This window comes from Podarcis liolepis (genome assembly GCF_965112155.1).
Source record: "Podarcis liolepis genome assembly, chromosome: 2".
NCBI lineage: Eukaryota > Metazoa > Chordata > Lepidosauria > Squamata > Lacertidae > Podarcis > Podarcis liolepis.
Window position 1 is genome coordinate 49,898,674 of NC_139555.1, and position 20,016 is coordinate 49,918,689.

General features: G+C 41.7%; 1 protein-coding gene across 1 annotated transcript in view; it reads left to right on the plus strand.

Annotated features, from left to right (window-relative positions):
- The first annotated feature begins 1,191 nt into the window (after nt 1-1,191).
- LOC310696786 (interleukin-12 subunit beta-like) overlaps nt 1,192-20,016 on the plus strand; it is a 30,272-nt gene continuing 11,447 nt past the window's right edge. Inside the window, exons 1-2 of the mRNA XM_083482799.1 lie at nt 1,192-1,292; nt 19,832-19,913. Coding sequence (XP_083338925.1) covers nt 19,832-19,913 — 82 coding nt within the window. The 5' untranslated portion in view covers nt 1,192-1,292. The remainder of the gene's footprint in view (nt 1,293-19,831; nt 19,914-20,016) is intronic.

Here is a 20,016-nt window from a genome sequence, read left to right on the forward strand (position 1 = left end):
TGCCATTAAAAAGTGGAAGTGAACAGGGCAGGATTGAGTTCACGAAAGTGGCACCAAGTGAACATTTCTTAGGTCAGAACTCTACTACTGCAGACAATCCAGATGTGCCTTCAGCTGCTCCACTACCTGTATGTTCAATTATTTTATTTTATTTTATTTTATTTTATTTCTTAAATTTGTATACCACCCTTCATCCAAGCAGCTCAGGGTGATTCTCAGAATAAAAATTCAAAATAAAAACACAAAATACATATAAAAAACAAGAGCAAAAATGAACCAATAATCCCCCCATAACACATTTAAAAGGCTATTAGATTATAATCAGCCACAGACCTAGTTGAAGAGGAACGTTTTTGCCTGGTGGCTAAAGGTGTATAATGATGGCACCAGCATTTCACAAATGGGAAACTAACACAGAAAAGGTGTTCTCACGTTGCCACCCTCCAGACCTCTTGTGGACCATCTGTAGGTTTCACGCACAACTAGAGCATTCAAATGTGGCTACTGCTTCAGTGAAAACAGTTGCAGAGTGAATGAATGCAGTGAGTTATGTTACAGCAGACAGAGATGAAGCAGTGCGACTACCACTGCTGGAAGGCACACACAACCTGAGCTTAGCCAAGAGGGTCTATTATTTGCAAGCAAGGGTGATTGCAGCTCATAGGAGCAGCTGTAATCAGTTCCAAAAAACCAATCCGGCCTGAGTTCAGCACACACCTATCAGCCACCATCAAGATCCATTTCACACAATCCTTTGACAAAGCTGGCAAAAATCAGCCCCTGCATGTTGACAAGGGTTCAAAAGATTGACCTTTAGCCTTTTGATGAAATGACTTACTTCACCTGCTGCTATACACAGATCTCATTCTGACTAAAGCACAGGCCTGCCCTACCTCCATTAGCAGTGGCAGCCCCCCAGATATTGCTCAAGAGCCCCCCACCATCACCCTCTGTTAGACGGCAGAAGAGTATTATCAATTAATTAATTAATTAATTAATCATTCACTCACATTTTACGTACTTCTCAATGCAATTTACAAACATACCATGAAACAGTTTTAAAAACACTACATGTTAGATTCAAGTTGAAGTAAGATTCAACTGCTAGTCCAGTAAGCTTTACTAGACGGAATGTGAGGAGGCCCCATCTTGTCCTTTACCTCAGTAAGGTGTCATGAGCAGCCCTGCCTCTAGGAATACTATGTAGGAGAGGAGAGAAAGTATCATTGTCTGTCTGTTTAGACCATACGTGCTTATTCCTTGGCAGGACCTGCATCCCTAGTTATCATGAGGTACTAAAAGCTAACCACAGTAAATTTGGAAACATACTTTATGCCCCTGAAATGCCCCAAAATGTTTCCAAAATTTATTTTGAACCTGCCGTGTCTGTCAGCTCCTCACTCCATGTTTCTGGAATCTCTTGGTACCCCTTGGTACCCCTTTCTCCCTGTGCCAAAAATGGTGCCCTAAACTGCTGGCGATCAAATCTCTCTTACCTGTTGTAACCTTGTCACTGCAGGCCAATTCTTTCAAGCTTCCTCTGAAGTGTAAAATTCCAGCTCAGCCACACTCAGCTGTATTTTTGCATGCAGTGGCGTTCTTTGAGGTATGAAGAAACTAGCAACTTATAGGAAGGACTCATCTGTGAAATGGGCCTCACCACTGCCAGCATGGCACTCCTATTTTTAAACATTTTCAGGGATGATATTTAGGGTGACTGATAATGTATTAGATTTAACTGCCCAGCTGGAAGCAACCTGCCTTCTTCACATTCAGAGTTACTTCCAGTCCTTACTGCATCACCACATATTGTCAGGAACAAAGCTGGATCCTACACTCTTCAGGAATGAGTCCCATAACCGATTATGACTGTGGTGGTGACATGCCAGAGGTCAAATTCCCTAAACCAGTCCAATTTGTCTATTCAGGGGCATAAAGTAAATCCAGTTCAGTGAAGCAGTCCCAAGGAAACAAGCAGGAGAAGATGTGAGTTCAGTTCAGTAGCAGCCTAGCATTAACCTTGAGTGGGACTGCGAAGAGGCCTCAAGCCGTATAGAGTGCAGCTGCTCTGGTTGCCATGCCAACCCCCCTAGCACAGGTGTAGTGAGGCAAGCCGGAGAGAAAGCCTTACCTCACAGTTTTCCTCTGACAAAAGTTGCACAATCTTGGAAGAAGCCACCCTATGCTATGTTTAGAAAAAGGGCTGTGCCTTGAAATAGGCATAATGTTTCTCTTGTATCTGCAAGTCTTAACACCACTTTAGAGAACAGTATGTGTTAGATCAACACATACAGGCTGCTCTTTAACCATATTTGAATATCCTTGAAATCACCAGAACTCAGTTATAAATATGGTCAGAGTTTAGATGGCTTGCCACATTCAAATCAATGGCATGAATCCATATAATGTGTTTAGTACTGGGGTGAACATTTTTCATTCGTTTGATATATTAGTATGAATTTTGCATACCTCATGGCAGAGCTAAAGGGTATATTCCCTGGCTGCAATCATCATGATTACTTACTTCATTGTTTATTTCACTGGATTTACAGCATTTCAAAACTTTCAACTTAATTACAAATTAAAATATCACTTTCTGTTACTGAATTTCATTTCATTTTTCACACTCTTAATCACCTGGCATTTAAAAGTTGCTGCCTCTGAAGCCTAATTCAAATTTTTGGATGACTACTAAAGCAATAGGATTCTGTGTAACTAAATTAACTGCTGCCATGGAAAACAGTTTGATAAGCAGGAATCATCAAGTGAGGCTTTTCATAGCACAGACATCCATGAACATCTGTAAATCACACTGTTGCACAGTCTGGTAAAAAAAGAAAATTTGGTAACCCTGTGCTGACATTTTAGTGGGAGAAAATGGAATCTGAAAGTGTTTAGTTTGCTAGTTCAGGGAACTGTAAAAGACAGACTTCTTATTTAGCTTCTTAAAACTCTCATATATTTCCATGTCATACTAAATGCAAATTCTTATAGTGTATTGGCCTGATGAGGTCAGAATGGAGTTTTTCAGCTTCATGGTTTCCTTCACATTAGAAAAACGAGATCCTTACAACAGCAATGACAACACATGATATGTCCTCAAACATGAGTACAGCTAGTAAAAAGCTCTTGACATACCAACACATAACATCAAACTCAGGCATGTATTCCCCCTCTGGTTTAGAAAGGAAGATGCGCATCTAACTCAAACTAACTGGTCCATGCACATTTATCCAATGAAATGAGGAAAGGAGGGCAACTTCCCCAATAATATGGATTTCTAAGGTAAGGAAGATAAAGCAGCAAACTTCCAAAACTATAGAAACTCTTACATAAGAAAAGGATTCCAGAAATTAAGTTCCACTAAATATTGTTGGAAGCTGCTGCCACACAACTCTGTTAGTGGGATTGCCACCTAAGGCAGCTGCTAAGGCCGCTGCTTCAATCTGCCTCATGGGCAGGCCAGCCCTGATGGCTAGGTATGCCAGACCCCCTGGGCCAACCTAAAGTCTCCAGGTTTGTCTCTCCCCCACAAGGCACAAAGAGGGTTTAACTCTCCAGGTAGACAAGAGCACCTTCCCTACCAAAAGTCCCTAAGCAGTTGAGAAGGAATGATCCCCCCACTTCAGCTAGACTTGAGGACACCCACTTTAGCTAAGGCTTCTATTTTAATTTCCAACCAGTGATATATTCATTCATTTTTTAGACTTTGTGCTTTGTATTTGACTGTGATTCATGTTTAATGTGTTGGCTATTTGCAGTTTAGGAGCGCTGCAGAGAGCTTGCTGGGGAGACCATGCATTAAAAAGGGACTCAAAAAGTACTTAAACAAGGTTTTAATTACAAAAACAAAAACTCCTTATACACTAAATACATCAACAACAAACCAGACCCAACCACCAACCCATCCCCCAGGGAAATGGGAGAGCTAGGTGCTGCTCCTTATATACTACACCCAATCGCTGACACAGCTTAATCAATACAACCCAGCAGCACCTGCTATGTTTCACAGCTGTAAAGCTGGGTCTCGTTATTTTGCTCTGGCCCTTGCTCTGGCCCCTTAAAGGCATACACATCGATGATGAACCTTTACATTTAAAGAAACCATTCAACATTTCCCCTGCGGTTCATCATTGTGGAACAAAAACATAAAGCATATTTTGTACATGTCTTTCATGTGTAACCTTTGGAAGTGCTTTTGTAAAAATGTCCGCAATTTGATTGTCACCTGGAACATATTCAAATACAATCATTTCATCAGCAATTAGTTTCTTTACAAATTCTAAACGTAATCTTAAGACTCTAGTGCGCTGCGTATTGGTTTCTGAACATAGGATAGCGAGTCCACTCTGGGAATCAAGGTAAACTTTTACTGGTAGTGTTACTTGCATCTGTAGGTCTGCGAATACTTGCAGATACCATTCTACATCACGAGTGGCCTGAACGCATGCACATAATTCACTCTCTGTTGTGGAGAGACAAATAATGGTTTGTGTCTGGGACTTCCATTCAAATGGACAACCGTTATAACAAAACACCATACCAGACACACCCCTGCAATTATTTTGTTCCACTGCATGAGATGCATCGCATAAAATTTCAAAACCTTTGTCAATACATGTTGTAAACTGCAACCTATAATGTTTGGTATGTTTAAGGTACATCACCACTCTCTTAAGAGGAGAGAAACATTGCATAATGGGCTTTTCCACAAATTTTGCCAGAAAGTGAAAAGCATAAGTTATATATGGTCTTGAGATTCTTTGAATGAAATTTAGCTTGCCTATAGCAGAATGATACAAAGTTTTGTTAGGAAATGGCTTATCTTCACCTGTAAAGGTGAAACCACACACCATAGGCATTTCCTTCCCATTTGCATTTTCTAAACATAGCATTTCTACTAGATCATCAATTTTTGCAGTTTGATGAACTAGAAAAGATCCATTTTTGCCTTTCTCAATTTGCATGGATAAGTAATTTTTAGCTATGCCTAATTCCACCACATCAAATTTCTTCTGTTATTGTGTTATACCTGTTCATATTCCTGTTTAGTTTTTGTAGAAATTAACACGTCATCTACATACACACATATTTTTGCTACAGAGTTTGCCCTTTCCTTTATAAACACACAATTGTCTGCCTTTCCTTGTGAAAAACCAATATCCAGCAATTCTTTTGCTAAAGTTTGGTGCCAATTCCTTCCACTTTGGTGCAGACCATAAAGGGATTTATTTAATTTGCATACCAAACCTTCAGCGGCGTCTATGCCTTCAGGAACACGCATAAAAATTTGTTCTTTTAAATCTGCAAACAAATATGCAGTTTTTATATCCAAATGATAAACAGAATGCCCACGCTGTGATGCATCTTTTAACAAAAGCTTAACTGTTTCATATTTTACACTTGGTGAATAACACAAATCATAATCTTCGCCTGGAATTAATGCTGTGCTTAATGACATCACTGAGACCTGCCCCCATGAAATCACCAGAGGCTGTCCCTAGGTCTCAGGTTTGGGCCCTGAAATCTTGTGGTCTGGGATGCTCCTTACCTGGCAACCCTAAATATGGCTGGACCACATGTGCAAGCAGCAGGAGCCCCCTTAGAGATGATTAAATAAATGTGCATTATAACATCTATAACAGCTGAAGAATTGCATTTATCTACCCACTTTTAGAATGAATGCATATAGGTTGAAGGTTTGGGCCTACTACCACCATCCTTGCCACACGTGTCCAGTTGAACATCCAAGACCCTCCAAGTGTCCCTATTTTCCAGGGATGTCCCTGATTTAGAGAAGCCATCCCAGTTTCTGATTTGATCACGGAATGTCCAACTATTCCATAAGATGTTGGAGGGTATGACATCCCTGCTTGGAGCATGTGAGAAGGAGCAGTTGCAAGGGAGCGGAATTTGCCTTTGCATGGCAAAAGTGTTCGGGGCATAAAATCTTTGGAAGGTAACAGAAATGTTCTGCCTTACTTTACTAATTAAGTATCCCTTGCAACTGAATGCTAAATGTTAAAGTAAAGTAAAATGAAGTAAAATTAAATTAAAGCGTATTATATATTTGTATTGATGTGTTTTCCAGGGTGCTCAATGCAGTCACTACAGGTTATAGCATGCCTGTGAGGAAGGTTAAGGTGAAAGAGTGAATTTCATGTCTGAACAGAGATTTGACCCTGAGTTTCTTTAGCCACTGTACCATCCCACATACCATCTTGGTTGTTTTCTCCTGTGAACCCCACCTTCCACAGCCCAATAAGAAAGAGCCGGTGGGAGCTTGTGATGGTAGAATGATGACAATCCCATAAATTATCAGATTTATATTTCCTTACTTGAGACCCCCAACCCTCTAGAATAAATTTGGTGGGGTGTGCAGTTGACTGCAAGCCGGGGGAGAAGAAAGGGAATTCCCATTTCATGGGCAGAAGTCCATTGTACGGCTGGGCTGATTTCTTTAATAAAGAAGCTGACATAGCTTTTATTTTATTAAATAAGTAAGGTAAAGGGGGCCCTGACCATTAGGTCCAGTCGGGACCGACTCTGGGGTGGTGGTGCTCATCTCACTTTCCTGACCGAGGGAGCCGGCGTACAGCTTCCGGGTCATGACTAAGCCGCTTCTGGCGAACCAGAGCAGCGCACGGAAACACCGTTTACCTTCCCGACGGAGCGGTACCTATTCATCTACTTGCACTTTGACGTGCTTTCAAACTGCTAGGTTGGCAGGAGCAGGGACCGAGCAACGGGAACTCACCCCGTTGCGGGGATTCGAACCACTGACCTTCTGATCGGCAGGTCCTAGGCTCTGTGGTTTAACCCACAGCGCCACCCACGTCCCAATTAAATAGGTACTTGCTGATTTAATTCATTGGCCCTGCAGAGTGTGGCAGAAATATGTGTTTTATGCAAGAATATATGTTTCAGGTTTGTACATCCAGTTTTAAAGTGACTGTCATGATATGGATGAATTAATCTGAGGTAATATTCTTAAAGCTGGTTGACAAGCAACTATTGTCACATATAGATGAGGAATCCTAATTGGGTTTTTGGCTTCTTTCTGTCCATAACTGCCTTAAAATGATCGTAGGAAAAGTAATATTGTGGAACTTCCAGTCAAGGCCAAGTTTCACTGCCTGAGACGAGACATCTGGTTATCTAGAGTGGTTCCTTCCATCAAAAACATCTCCATTGTTAAATTTGCATAATTAGTGGGGGGAAATGCAAGTAGCAAAAAAGGAAGCTCTCCTTATACAGAACAAAACAGGAACACCATAGAACAAGACACATTGTAATACTTCCTCTGGAGGCATTTACAAGTTTCAATACTCTGACCACAGAATCACAAAGCACAAACTTGCCTGCTCAGTGTTGCACAAAACCAAGTTGTGCTAGGGGTTCTATGCCTATCATCTATAACACTGGGTTGTATCTAACTCAGGCACCCCCCAAACTCAGCCCTCTAGATGTTTTGAGACTACAATTCCCATCATCCATGACCACTGGTCCTGTTAGCTAGGGATGATGGGAGTTGTAGTCCCAAAACATCTGGAGGGCTATATATAAAGGAAAATAGGGTTACTTGGGGGGTCTGGAATCGCTGTATACAACTCACCGATCTTAACTTGATAAGTGATGGCTATCATCTTTTTGAAATTTCATTGAAATATGCAGACAGGGTTTATCTGAGGAATCTTTGAAGAAGCCATTCAGATTATAACATATGTAACTTTTTGTTTTCATTATTTATTGTCTGCGCTAATTGAAAAGTTTTGCTGACTAGTAATAGCTCTTTTAAATCAGAATGAAGGATCAGAGAAGAAACTAAAATGATAAGTAAGGCAAAAGAGCATACGAAAATATGACTCTGTTATGGAGGGCGGCTCTAGATGGGGACCTTATGTGGCAAACAGGTCATAAAGATCTGACTTTTCCCCCTGTGAGTTTTTGGCACTGTATCTCTCACACCTTCCTGTTTTTTCAGTCATGGATATTTCTTGCTACTCTTCTTCATGCCACCCACATCAGTAGGTGTGCTTTGTTCGTCTGGGCAACTTTCCCAATATTAATTATCATGCATGGGATTCCACTAACTAGTCCCACTAGCATAAGCCCATGTCTGCCAGTGCAATGGGGCTTTCTCCCTGAAATTGGCTCTTGGGGGTTGGGAGAACTCCCCAGAACAGCGCACAGGTAGAAAGGAGGGGGGAATCATAACATCTGACAAGCTGAAAAACGTGCACTGACAGAACACTTGCTATAGAACTACACTGAATTCCTTCCCATGTTTCACAACAGGCAAAATTGAACTAAGTCCCCTCCCCCCCAAAAAAACAACTAGAGCAGAGATTGGGAACCGACTGCCCTCCAGATGTTCTTGAACTGTCACTTCTGCCGACTGGTAATGCTGATGGGGGCAAGAGTTGAAATCCAAGAACATCTGAAGGGCCGGAGGTTTCCCAACACCATGGATAGGCCAATTAAGGCCCAGGGGCTTGGTCCAGCCCAATCGCCTTCTAAATCCGGCCCGTGGATGGTCTGGGAATCAGCGTGTTTTTATATGAGTAGAATGTGTCCTTTTATTTAAAATGCATCTCTGGGGTATTTGTGGGGCATACAAATTTGTTATTTCCCCCCTTCAAAATATAGTCCAGCCCCCCACAAGGTCTGAGGAACAGTGGACCAGCCCCCTGTTGAAAAAGTTTGCTGACCCTTGCCCAACACTGTTCTCAAGGTACTATACCTTGATGGTCCTTGGCATTTCAGAAGATGCAAATAAAACCAGTGGTACACTGGTGCTCTCTGGGCCAAAGCAGCACACCTAAAACTGGAACCATGCCAGGGGTGGGGAACCTACAGGCCTTCAAATGTGGTTGAACTCCCATCATCCTCAATACTCAAATGCTGGGAGCTGTATTTCAGCAACATCTGGAGGGCCACAAATTCCCCAGCCCTGGTATCGAGAAAGTGACAAACCTTAGAAGAATACCAGGTCCTTCAAAAAGTTTTTAAAAACCAGGTTGTAAACTTCATGGAAAAAGCCGAGCGAGAAATGAACCAGCCACCTAACACTTCTAAGATGAGCAGCCAATGGGAAACAAGGGACCACAGCCCACACTCTTGTTACTGGGTAGTCTCAGTATAAGTCAAGGCCCAAAAGGGTAATGAGACTTAATGTCTCTGTCATCCATTTGTGCTCTCTCGACTTCAGGGCAGGCTGAGTCATAAGGAAGAATGGGGAACTTGCAGTCGGGACTCTCAGCCTATGGTCTTTACATGATCCGCAAATAACAACAGGGCTCCCTAAACATCAAATCTGTGTTATGTTTCAGATGAGAGGTAAAGTTCACTTTCAAGGAGGGACAGAAGTAAATGTCTGCATGAAATGAAAAGGAGAAGTGAACTGCACCACAAACACACAGACTTGCAGGGTTGCTCTGACTGTTGTTCTTGCCTTTGGTCTGACTCAGTGCAAGGCAGTTTCCTTTGTTTCTTTGCTCAGAGGTAAGTCCTACTGAATCAAACAGGGCTTATTCTCTGGTCAGTGGGGTTAGGATTGTAGCCTAACAATGTGGAACAACAATTTTGCCCTCAACTGTGTCTCCCATTGACCATATCAAGGATGTTAAAGCTATTCTTGAGACAACAGCACCCTAGCCTCAGCATGCCAGAGGTGGAAATCAAATAATAATAACAATAACAATATTTATTTATTTATTTATACCCCGCCCATCTGGCTGGGTTCCCCAGCCACTCTGGACAGCTTCCAACAAAAGATTGAAAATACAATAAAACATCAAACATTAAAAACTTCCCTAAACAGGGTTGCCTTCAGGTGTCTTCTAAAAGTCAGATAGTTGTTTCTTTCCTTGATGTCTGATGGGGGGGGGCGTTCCACAGGGCAGGCACCACTACCAAGAAGGCCCTCTGCCTGGTTTCATGTAACCTCACTTCTTGCAGTGAGGGAACAGCCAGAAGGCTGTTGGAGCTGGACCTCAGTGTCCGGGCTGAACGATGGGGATGGAAATGCTCCTTCAAGTATACTGGGCAGAGGCCATTTAGGGCTTTAAAGGTCAGCACCAAGACTTTGAATTGTGCTCGGAAATGTACTGGGAGCCAATGTAGGTCTTTCAGGACTGGTGTTATATGGTCTCGGGGACCACACCCAGTCACCAGTCTAGCTGCTGCATTCTGGATTAGTTGTAGTTTCCGGGTCACCTTTTGAAAGCTCCCATATGTAAAGCAAGCAAACAAAACAACAAAACAAAACAAAACAAAACAAAACAAAACAAAACACCTCCCTGCAAATAGAAACCTGGCCTTCAGGGACCATACTGGATTAGAACTCCCCACCTCATTCCTCTTTAAGCAACCTCAGTGCACAAGCTCCTGCTCATGTGCAAGGTCACAGTAAGGGCAGCTATGTAACTGAGCTATGCACACATAGTAGAGACAACCATGTGAAACACAATGCCAGGGACTGGGCTTAAAAGTACGGAGCTCCTCCCACATAAATACAGCTATGGCCTGCATGCAGGGATGTCAGGTGGCAAGTATGGTGGCAAGGAGCCTGTCCTGCTCAGATTTATCACTGCATTTGCACCCAAACTCCCACTTGGCCAGCCCACAACAGTGGTGGCAAATGGTGGCAGCAACAGCAGCATGGTGGTGGTGGTGGTGGTGGTAGATAAGAGGACTGATATGTCATGGGCTGGTTTCTTACACACACCTATAACGATACTACATCCATAGTCACCAACCATATTGGTTCTGAATCCCCTGTATGATTTGATTAAGGTTTGAAATTCCGGTTGCATCTTTTATAGCAAAATACTGTACTTGTCTAGTGAGAAATGAGTCTGGATGAATTGTGACTGTTTCCACATAAGCTTGTATATGTAGCTGTCGATAGGATTTGTTGTGGAGCAGCAGAGCTGCCCTTCCCACATTAGTATTACTACAGCTTACATAGTCAAGGCTGGGGTACAGTGATATCCAGTGGCGTAGCGTGGGGGGTGCAGGGGGGGCCGGCCGCACCGGGCACAACATCTGGGGGTTAGGGTTAGGGGGCGCAAATCCACGGGTTAGGGGACGCAAATCCATGGGTTAGGGGGCGCAAATCCAGGGGTTAGGGGGCGCAAATTACTTGCCTTGCCCCGGGTGCTGACAACCCACTCTACGCCACTGGTGATATCAAGGTCAAGGGTGTGTGGACACACAGCAGCAGAGCCAATCCAGCATTACTACTAGTGCGTCTGCCTAGCCTTGACCTCGCTACCATTTGGCTTGGTCCCGTCCAGGTGAGATGTAAAGACACAGGTGTCAGGAGGGTGACTCCAGCCCAATGCACATGCTTCAAACAGGATTCTGTCTGTGGAACAAAGGTGGGTTTTTTTAAATAGAAAACACTCAATTAATTAAGGCTGATTTGAAAGTTCTAACTTCCTTTTTGAAATTAAGCAGTATCAGGGAGCAGGGTCTTCTTACCCATAGGCGCCAGGGGTGTGGGGCACCCAAGTGCCAGGCTCTCAGGGGCACCAGGCCGAGAGTCTGGGGCCCGAGAGTTGAGTCCGGGGAAGAGCCCGCCAGTCAGTCAGAGCGCCACGCTTCTGCTGCAGGCAGCTCTGCGCCATGAGTTCGGGGGTGACCGAGCCAGCAAGACGCTGAGGTGGCCAGCTGGCTCCGCCCTTCTGTGCCTGTGATTGGGCAACTTGGGAGGGGGGCCACCGGGTGGATCTTTGCACCCCAGCACCGCATATGCTTAAGACAGCCCTGTCAGGGAGTGAAAGTTTTTTGAACTTGCACCAACACCACTGCTGCTGTCTATTGAGATCAAGCAGGCTCATTCACTGTACACTTTTTGGTGCCTGATAAAAACACCCTGGTTTAGACAACCCTACGAAAGTGCTTAGAAAATTGAGGAGATTTTAATCTGTTATAGCATTTTAACTTTTGTATGGTTTAAAGTATGGTTGTGAATTTTTCATGATTTTCTTGTTTTATCTTTTTGCAAAACACTTTGAAGTGTCACACAAGCAAGTGGTATATAAATTAAATGAAATAAATACATAAGTTCAGTACTTTTTTCTGGGGGGGGGAATCTAACAGGAGAGGAAACAATTAAAAAAAAAAGTTTCTTCTCTAGCACGGTGAATTGTCAGTTCTGTTGCTAGCCCTGATGGCGGCCTCATTTCCTGTCATGGTGTTTCCTGTGTCTCAGACAGAAGCGAGCGTTTAATGTGTGAAGTAGGAGTTGGAATCTAGCATGGTGATTGGTCAGTTTCGTTGTTACCACCTCTAATGGCAGCTTCATTTCTTTTCCCAGTGATTTTCTTGAGTCAAAATGAGAGTATCCCTAAACATTTTTTTAAGAAAAAAAAAGCACTGCATACGTTGATGATGCTCTTGGTGCTTTTTAAGTTTTTATCTGCAAATACAGTGGTACCTCGGGTTACATACGCTTCAGGTTACAGACTCCGCTAACCCAGAAATAGTACCTCAGGTTAAGAACTTTGCTTCAGGATGAGAACAGAAATCTCACGGTTGCGGCGCGGCAGCAGCGGGCGGCCCCATTAGCTAAAGTAGTGCTTCAGGTTAAAAACAGTTTCAGGTTAAGAACGGACCTCTGGAACAAATTAAGTACGTAACCAGAGGTACCACTGTATGCTAAATTGCATAAGGGCCTGTAGTTTGAGGGCAAGAAAATGTGTCCCATTTGTGTGACTTTGGAAGTCTGAACTTTGGCACCAATGAAATGAACAAATGATATTTATTTGTTTTAATTTTTAACCCAAACATGCATTCAGAAATACAGATGTGAATGTATCAAAGATTTCAACATTATTAGGAATGGCAATACATTTTTGGAGAAATGAAAAATCAGAAGAGAGAAAAACAGTAGGCAAAGGAAGATTTCATAAGCATCTCTACCCTATTTTGAAATGAATCAGCATTTAAAGAAAACTAATTTAACAATCATAAAAGTACTTTTGAACTATTTAGTTAGCATGGTGAACTAAATAACAAAGAGTAGTTAAGAGAACATGTGAGGACAACCTTTATTAGAACACTAAATAATCCAGATCTCAACTTGGATTAGAGAATTTTTTTCCAAACAGGAAAGGATCAGAGTAAGTTCTCTGTAGAGCTCAGACCTTAAAAGATACTAGGTGGCAAAAGAGGGGCCAAACCCACAGGCAAGTATCTGAGAGGGGACTCACTGTCTTCTGCCAGAGCTGTTCCATGAAGCCATCTTTTTCACTCTCCCAAAAGCTCCAGATTGTTCATCTAGGAAGAACACTAAGCCATTACTAAGAAATCTTATGTAATGGAGAGAGGCAACTATGAATATTCTTGAAGAACATACCATTTTCAGTTCCTATGAAAATTCTGGGACAATAAGAAACCCTGAGTATCTTTAGTAATATATCAAATTCCCGGTAAAACAAAACAGCTGGTAAGATACTCTTTATGACAATACCTTGGCCTTCGTTAGAGTAGATCAGAGGTGAGAGACAAAGTAAGAGCATGAGATACCAAACCCAATGATTTAGGAAGTGCAGGAGTGCTTCCGGTGGGATGTTTGCCAGTGGTAGCCAGCAGAAGGCCCTGAAATGGGGCATTATGTAGGTACAGAAGGAGTGAGCCAGTCCAGGATCTGTTGGATCCCAAACCAATCTCACTGCCATCGTGTGACAGCAAAGTGGACTTACTCGCACAATGACCTGGAGGCACTGCTGCTCCATTAAGCCCCATTTGTGGAGGGGAAGGGAATGGAATGGAAGGTTTGGAATGCCTAAGGCAGGGGTCAGCAAACTTTTTCATCAAGGGGCCAGTCCACTATCCCTCAGACCTTGTGGGGGGGGGGGCAGACTGTATTTTGGAAAAAAAATATGAATGAATTTCTATGCCCCACAAATAACCCAGAGATGCATTTTAAATAAAAGCACATATTCTACTCATGTAAAATCACGCTGATTCCCGGAGCATCTGTGGGGCGGATTTAGAAGGCGATTGGGCCGGATCCAGCCCCCAGGCCTTAGTTTGCCTACCCATGGCCTAAGGTCTTTAACATGAATACTTCTGCATGTTGAATCTGTGGCTGAACAACAGCAGATGGTTGAGACGTCCCTAGGACAGAAGAACATGGAAAACCACCACAACCACTTTCCTCACTCTTGCTGTACAGATTTAGGGTCAAGAATGGGCATGATAAGCTGGAGGTTTGCTTTTGATGAGGGAGTGGAAGCCTGCCACACAGCAGTCCCCTCTCCAGGGCAAGCAACTAGAGGTGTCACCAGAATCTGAGCCAAGCAAATACCCCTTCTCAGCAAGGTGGAAAAAAAAAGCCTACTACGTGAAGCTGTGCTTGATTTAATTCTAATCACACTTCCATCCTCCACCATTTGCTACCTTGTTCCCTGAGAGGAAAATAACCCAGTGAGGGGCAAGAACGCCCCCCCCCCCCAAAGATGAGAGGGTCCTTTTACCATCACTCCTCCAGCTGTTTTCAAAGATGCCAGCAGTGTAGTAGAATTCAGGTTACCTAGACAGAGAATCCCAAGTTACAGTCAGATCTTTCTCTGGAGAAACTTGATTGTATGGTGGATTACTAAAAAATACTTCCTGTTAGCAGCAGAATTTATTGCATACATACATACATCCAAGCCACACTTCTTTGCCCCACCTTGGTTAAAATCAGATATTAGTTAAAATCAGACATCGGTTAAAATCAGACATCCAGTTGTTGTCATGGACACTCAATAACTTGCATCATCATAATTTATTCTTTATATGCCACCCATCTGAATAGGTTGCTCCAGCCACTCGGGGCGGCTGCCAACAATTTATAAAACTACAGTAAAACATCAAACATTAAAAACTTGCCTATACAGGGCTGCCTTCAGAGGTTTTCTAAAAGTCAGACACTGTCCTGTTCCGTTTGGACCAGTTTTGCTTGTTTTATAGTGGTTTTATCTTATTTTATATGATATTATGGTAACACATTCAGGGACCTTGTGGTAAAGAGTGGGCAAGATATCATATACAGTGGTACCTTGAATTACAAACGCCTCAGGTTACAAATGCTTCAGGTTACAAACTCCGCTAACATGGAAGAGTTACCTCGAGTTGAGTTCTTTGCCCCAGGATGAGAACGGAAATCGTGTGCCGGCGGCGCAGCGGCAGCAAGAGGCCCCATTAGCAAGAGCATGCCTCTAATTAAGAACAGTTTCAGGTTAAGAATGGACCTCCGGACCGAATTAAGTTCATAACTAGAAGTACCACTGTAAACAGTTTCCTCAGTTTCATGTACTCCTGTGAATCAGGGAAGCTTCTGAATCTCCCCCCCAAAATATACTTCCTCACACTTAGGTCTTGATCCATGTTGTGAAGGTGCTTTCACCGTGTATGTAATAGCATCCTTGTAAAACTGCCAAACAGAGACTCTTATTTTTATTATTAGAATTTATATAGTGCCCTATACCCACAGGTCTCAGGGCGGTTCACAAGAAAAAATTACAATATAAAAACATAAGTATGCTTCTCTTGTTCCTTATACAGTAGTTGTCACAGCTAATAATTAGCTGTTGGATTATTATTATTATTAATTTTGTTTAACTATGAAATAGTTCCATTTCCTCCTTCAGCCAGAAACTTCTCTTTCTATCTCTTTATCCAGTATTAGTATTATTAACACAGTTCAGAACTCCAGGAGGCTAATATAATTTCCCAATGAGCGTCATTATTTTTAGTTGAAAAGGGGACAGCTGACAAATTTTCCTAATTGTGGGAGGCTGATGTAACAAAGCTTGCATGGTTTGTAAAACAGTTCTTAATGCTATTGAAATGCGAAGCCAGTTATGCTTTGACTAGGTTTGACAATGTCATAAGGAAGCAGGATAAAACTGAGGTTTTGTCTGCTGTTCTCCAAATTTCCCTGTAAAAATTTGTGATGTCACAGTGGAAAGCTAGCATCTCACATGGAGATCTTAATAAGACCTATGCTTTCATATATGGGTGGAAAATCCACCCTATGGATCACAACAAACTATCTAAGAATCCAGGAAGTTCCACTCTCACAAAGAAGCCGAAGGATATACGAGGCTGACTCTGAATTCATCAACAAGTAAGGAAATGCATTGTTATGTGCTGTAACAACAACCAGAACAAAGCCTATATATGTATATATGAGGTCATAATCCACAAATTGCGTAAGCTTCCCCTCAGTCTTATTTTTTATTGGAGCTTTTTCATAATACATTACAATAAAAAGCAAACCAATCTAAACGAAAACAGAAAGAAAAAAAGGAAAAGGCAAATGCCAAGTCCTCTCTCAAAAGTAGCTCTTAACTCTTGTCTCACACAGAAAGTGGGGACCCTCCCAGCTCTCACCTGAGAGTTCTCCTTTATTCTCTCATCCTACCACCCTGGGAGATCTGCTCTTCCCTGCCTCTCACTCAGGGTCCTTCACCAACCAACCATTACCTTCATATGTGTATAATACCAATAGTGACTTAGAGTAGAGGACACTAAAAATGACAAAAAGAAAAGAAAGAAGAAGAAGAAGAAGAAGAAAGAGGAGGATAAAAATAATGAATGAATGAGAGAAGAAAAGAGAAAAAGAAGAAAGAGAAATAAAAGGCCTTCCAATTCTCTGTCAGTCAGCTGCATACAAAAAATATATTCAAAGTATTCATTCCAGGATGACATCCAACTGTTCCTCCTTCCACTAAGCAATATTTTCTCTATCTTCAGACCCAAACATCTCAAATTCATTCATTTTCCCTTCCACACAAAGACAGGGGCTGCCAGGCCATGGAACATCCCTGAATGGTGTCCTGGTGGGATTTCCCCATCAGATCTGAATCAATGGGGGTACACTCTCACCAGGATTGACCCTGATGGAGATATCAGCCAGCAACCAGGTTGACCGGACACATGCCCAATGCCTATGCAAAATGCAATCTACACCTGTAGTTATGGCCAGTGCTTTTTTCTTTAAAAAAATGTTTAGGGGTACTCTCATTTTCCTACTCATATTGAAATACTGCCCTTCAATGAGGCCAAACTTAGATTTAAAAAATGTCTAGGGATATGCGTACCCCTGCATCCCCCCCAGAAAAAAGCACTGGTTGTGGCCATTTCAATTCCAAGTAGGCTTCATGTCTTTCTTACCAAATTTACACCCCCTTGGGGATCACTGGCTTTCTGTCCTATGACCCATGATATAACTCTTTAAAAATAATAATCTTATTTCATGATTAAATCTTTACTTCCCAGTTCCACTCAGGTCATATTGTTGCATATTATCCGCTATTTATGGCTGAAGCAAACCATTATTTTCCTCATTATGTGTAGCCACAAGACAGTGATTCACCAGTAGTCCAGCCATGGCTGGGACAAAATATGTTGTTGCTGAAAGTGAAAGCACTCCCCTGTTCCCCCAATTCCATGTACAGAAGTCAACTGGACTGCTAGCGGAACTATAGTTCACTGGTAATGGGACAGGAGGTAGCAGGAGAACTTGAAGGATGTAGGGCAGTCTGCATGGCACACACAGAGAGCTCTCTCCAGCTGCTTGCTTCTGCTCCCACACCCAGGACCTGCTACCTGAGGCACATACGTTATTCTACCTAATGGAAGGGTTGGTCTGATGAATCATGTGCCCACTTACCTCAAGGGCAATGCCAATATGTAGGGAGGTGGGTGGCGTTATCAATCCCTGGCATTTGCAGGTAAGGCTGGGAAAGACTCCTGTTCCTATAAGTCAGCACAGAGAACCAGATATGGCCAGGAAAGTTCAAGCTATGCTTTCCCCACGAAAAGGCTTTGCCTTCTGTGCTTATACAAGTTGTATTCAAATTATCAGTGCTAAATATAGTGCCACATCAACATTTAGTCATTCACATTGTTCTTCAGAAATTAACATGTTACATACTTTAAATGTTTTCACATTATCCTAGATACAATAGATAATTTCTGATTGCAAAAGGGGAAAAAAAGATTTGCAAATGACATAATGTATTCTATATTTGAGTTTTATTTCCTCTTGCTTTTATCCTGAGCCAGAAAATTCCTTGTCTATTGCATAGTACTGTAGTATATTCACTGTTTTCCATTTCTCTTATTCATAATATATTCTGGATTTCCAATGAGGTCACGCTAATGTTTCTTCTGATTGTGTTTTTGAAGTCTGCAAGAGAATGAAGTAGGAAAGGAATTTCCTGTGCACAGCATAAATGTCCATCAAATAATCCAATTTCCTCTTCAGTGATTACTTGTGAGTCCCAACTTTTACTCTGTGGTTTCTTCAGCAATTAAATTGTATTGCTTCTAAAACAGGAAGTGAGTCCACGTGTTTGTTTTTATATGGCACTGTGGTTAAGCAAGGTATCTGGTTTCGGGATTTAAACATATAAAAGGCAAGCAACTCTTGGCTTCATTCATAGATTTGGATTCACAGTAGCCACACACCACTTCATGACAGCTGGTTACAGTTGAAAAGGTAAGGATGCATTTTGTTTTTCTTGCACTTTATGACTCTGTATTAACAGGTACATCCAAGGTGATGCTGGTAGTGTAAATATTGCAAAAGTAATAGGACAACCCTAAGGATATTGGTCCAGGAGATATTTTAATTGTTAAAACTAATACATTTTTCTCTGTGTATCTATTAAAACTGTCAGTGATAGCCTTATGATTTAAATATATCAGGGAAGTATAGAAGTGATCCAGAATCACTTCAGGTCTGCTGCACTGTTGCAGTGAAGCACATTTGAGAAGCTGTTTGTGGCTCACGTTCCTTAACATTTTGTAACTTCAAGAAGGCACACTCAGGCAATCTGACAGGCTTTTTATCTATGTAAATAAGTGGCTAACAAAACAGATAAAATATCATTTTGTTAGGGAAGCTTTCACTTATGCTACATACGCTCTTCCAGCTAAGTAACTAGTAAAAAAACATAATGGTTAGTTAGATATATTATTAAACTTTGCTATATAAAAAGAGCACTGTGTGGAGGGAGAGGAGAGGGGAGATTGTTCCATCTGGTAGTAAGTAAAAATGCTTACACTGATGAAATGATTATATTAGTGTGATTGTGAATTCCATGCTATGTGTTTGGCTAATATAGAAGTCTCTATGTGCAGTCTATAAACACTTGAATGTAAGCTGATGGGCACCCTAATCCAGCAGCATCCTAAATGGAATTGGTTTATCCATTGTCTTGGAAATTCCCTAAATAGTCTTTTAAAACACATCTTCATTAATCAATAATTTTTTCTATTTTTATTTACAGATGCTGCTTACAATGCAACTTTTTAAAAGCTTTATTTTAAAGCACTTATTCAAAGTACTTTTTGCAGAACTGAACAAGAAGTAATTGTTATGATAAATTGGATAAAATACTATTTAGCACATCAGTGTGTTTTATGCAGATCATCCCGTTTTAGACCGAATTTTATCCTAAGCCTACATCTAATGCATTTTTGTGCATAAATTCATTTACACTATGCAGACCACCCAGACATCTTGTTTTAGACTGAATTTTAACCTGTGTCTAGTGCATTTTTGTGCGTAATTCATTTACACTTGTGTTTCAATATAAGTAGGCACTTCAGTCCTTCAGCATTACATTAAAAAACAGTATTCTGCTCAGTTGAGTCAGCCAATGAAGTTGAGGGAATGCCTCAAATAAATAAAGCCATGAATTTTCACAAGCCATAGTTTACAAATATCTAGGCCACTTATGTCGCGTCCTTTACAAGTGCGATAACCAGTCATTCATTACTCCTTTCCTTATATAACTTTTTATGTTCCTTTCATTCACAGATGGCATGCCTTTTGCTCATTCTAATTTCTGTCCTGGGCCTGATTATTCATTCAGAAGGAAAAACAGAAGAAATAAACAATAGTGAGTAATCTGTATCCGCAAGCTGAACTAGCATTTTCGAACTGTATAACCAGAATCCAAGGCACCGTGGCGTGTTCTGGATTTGCATCGTGGCTTATCAGCT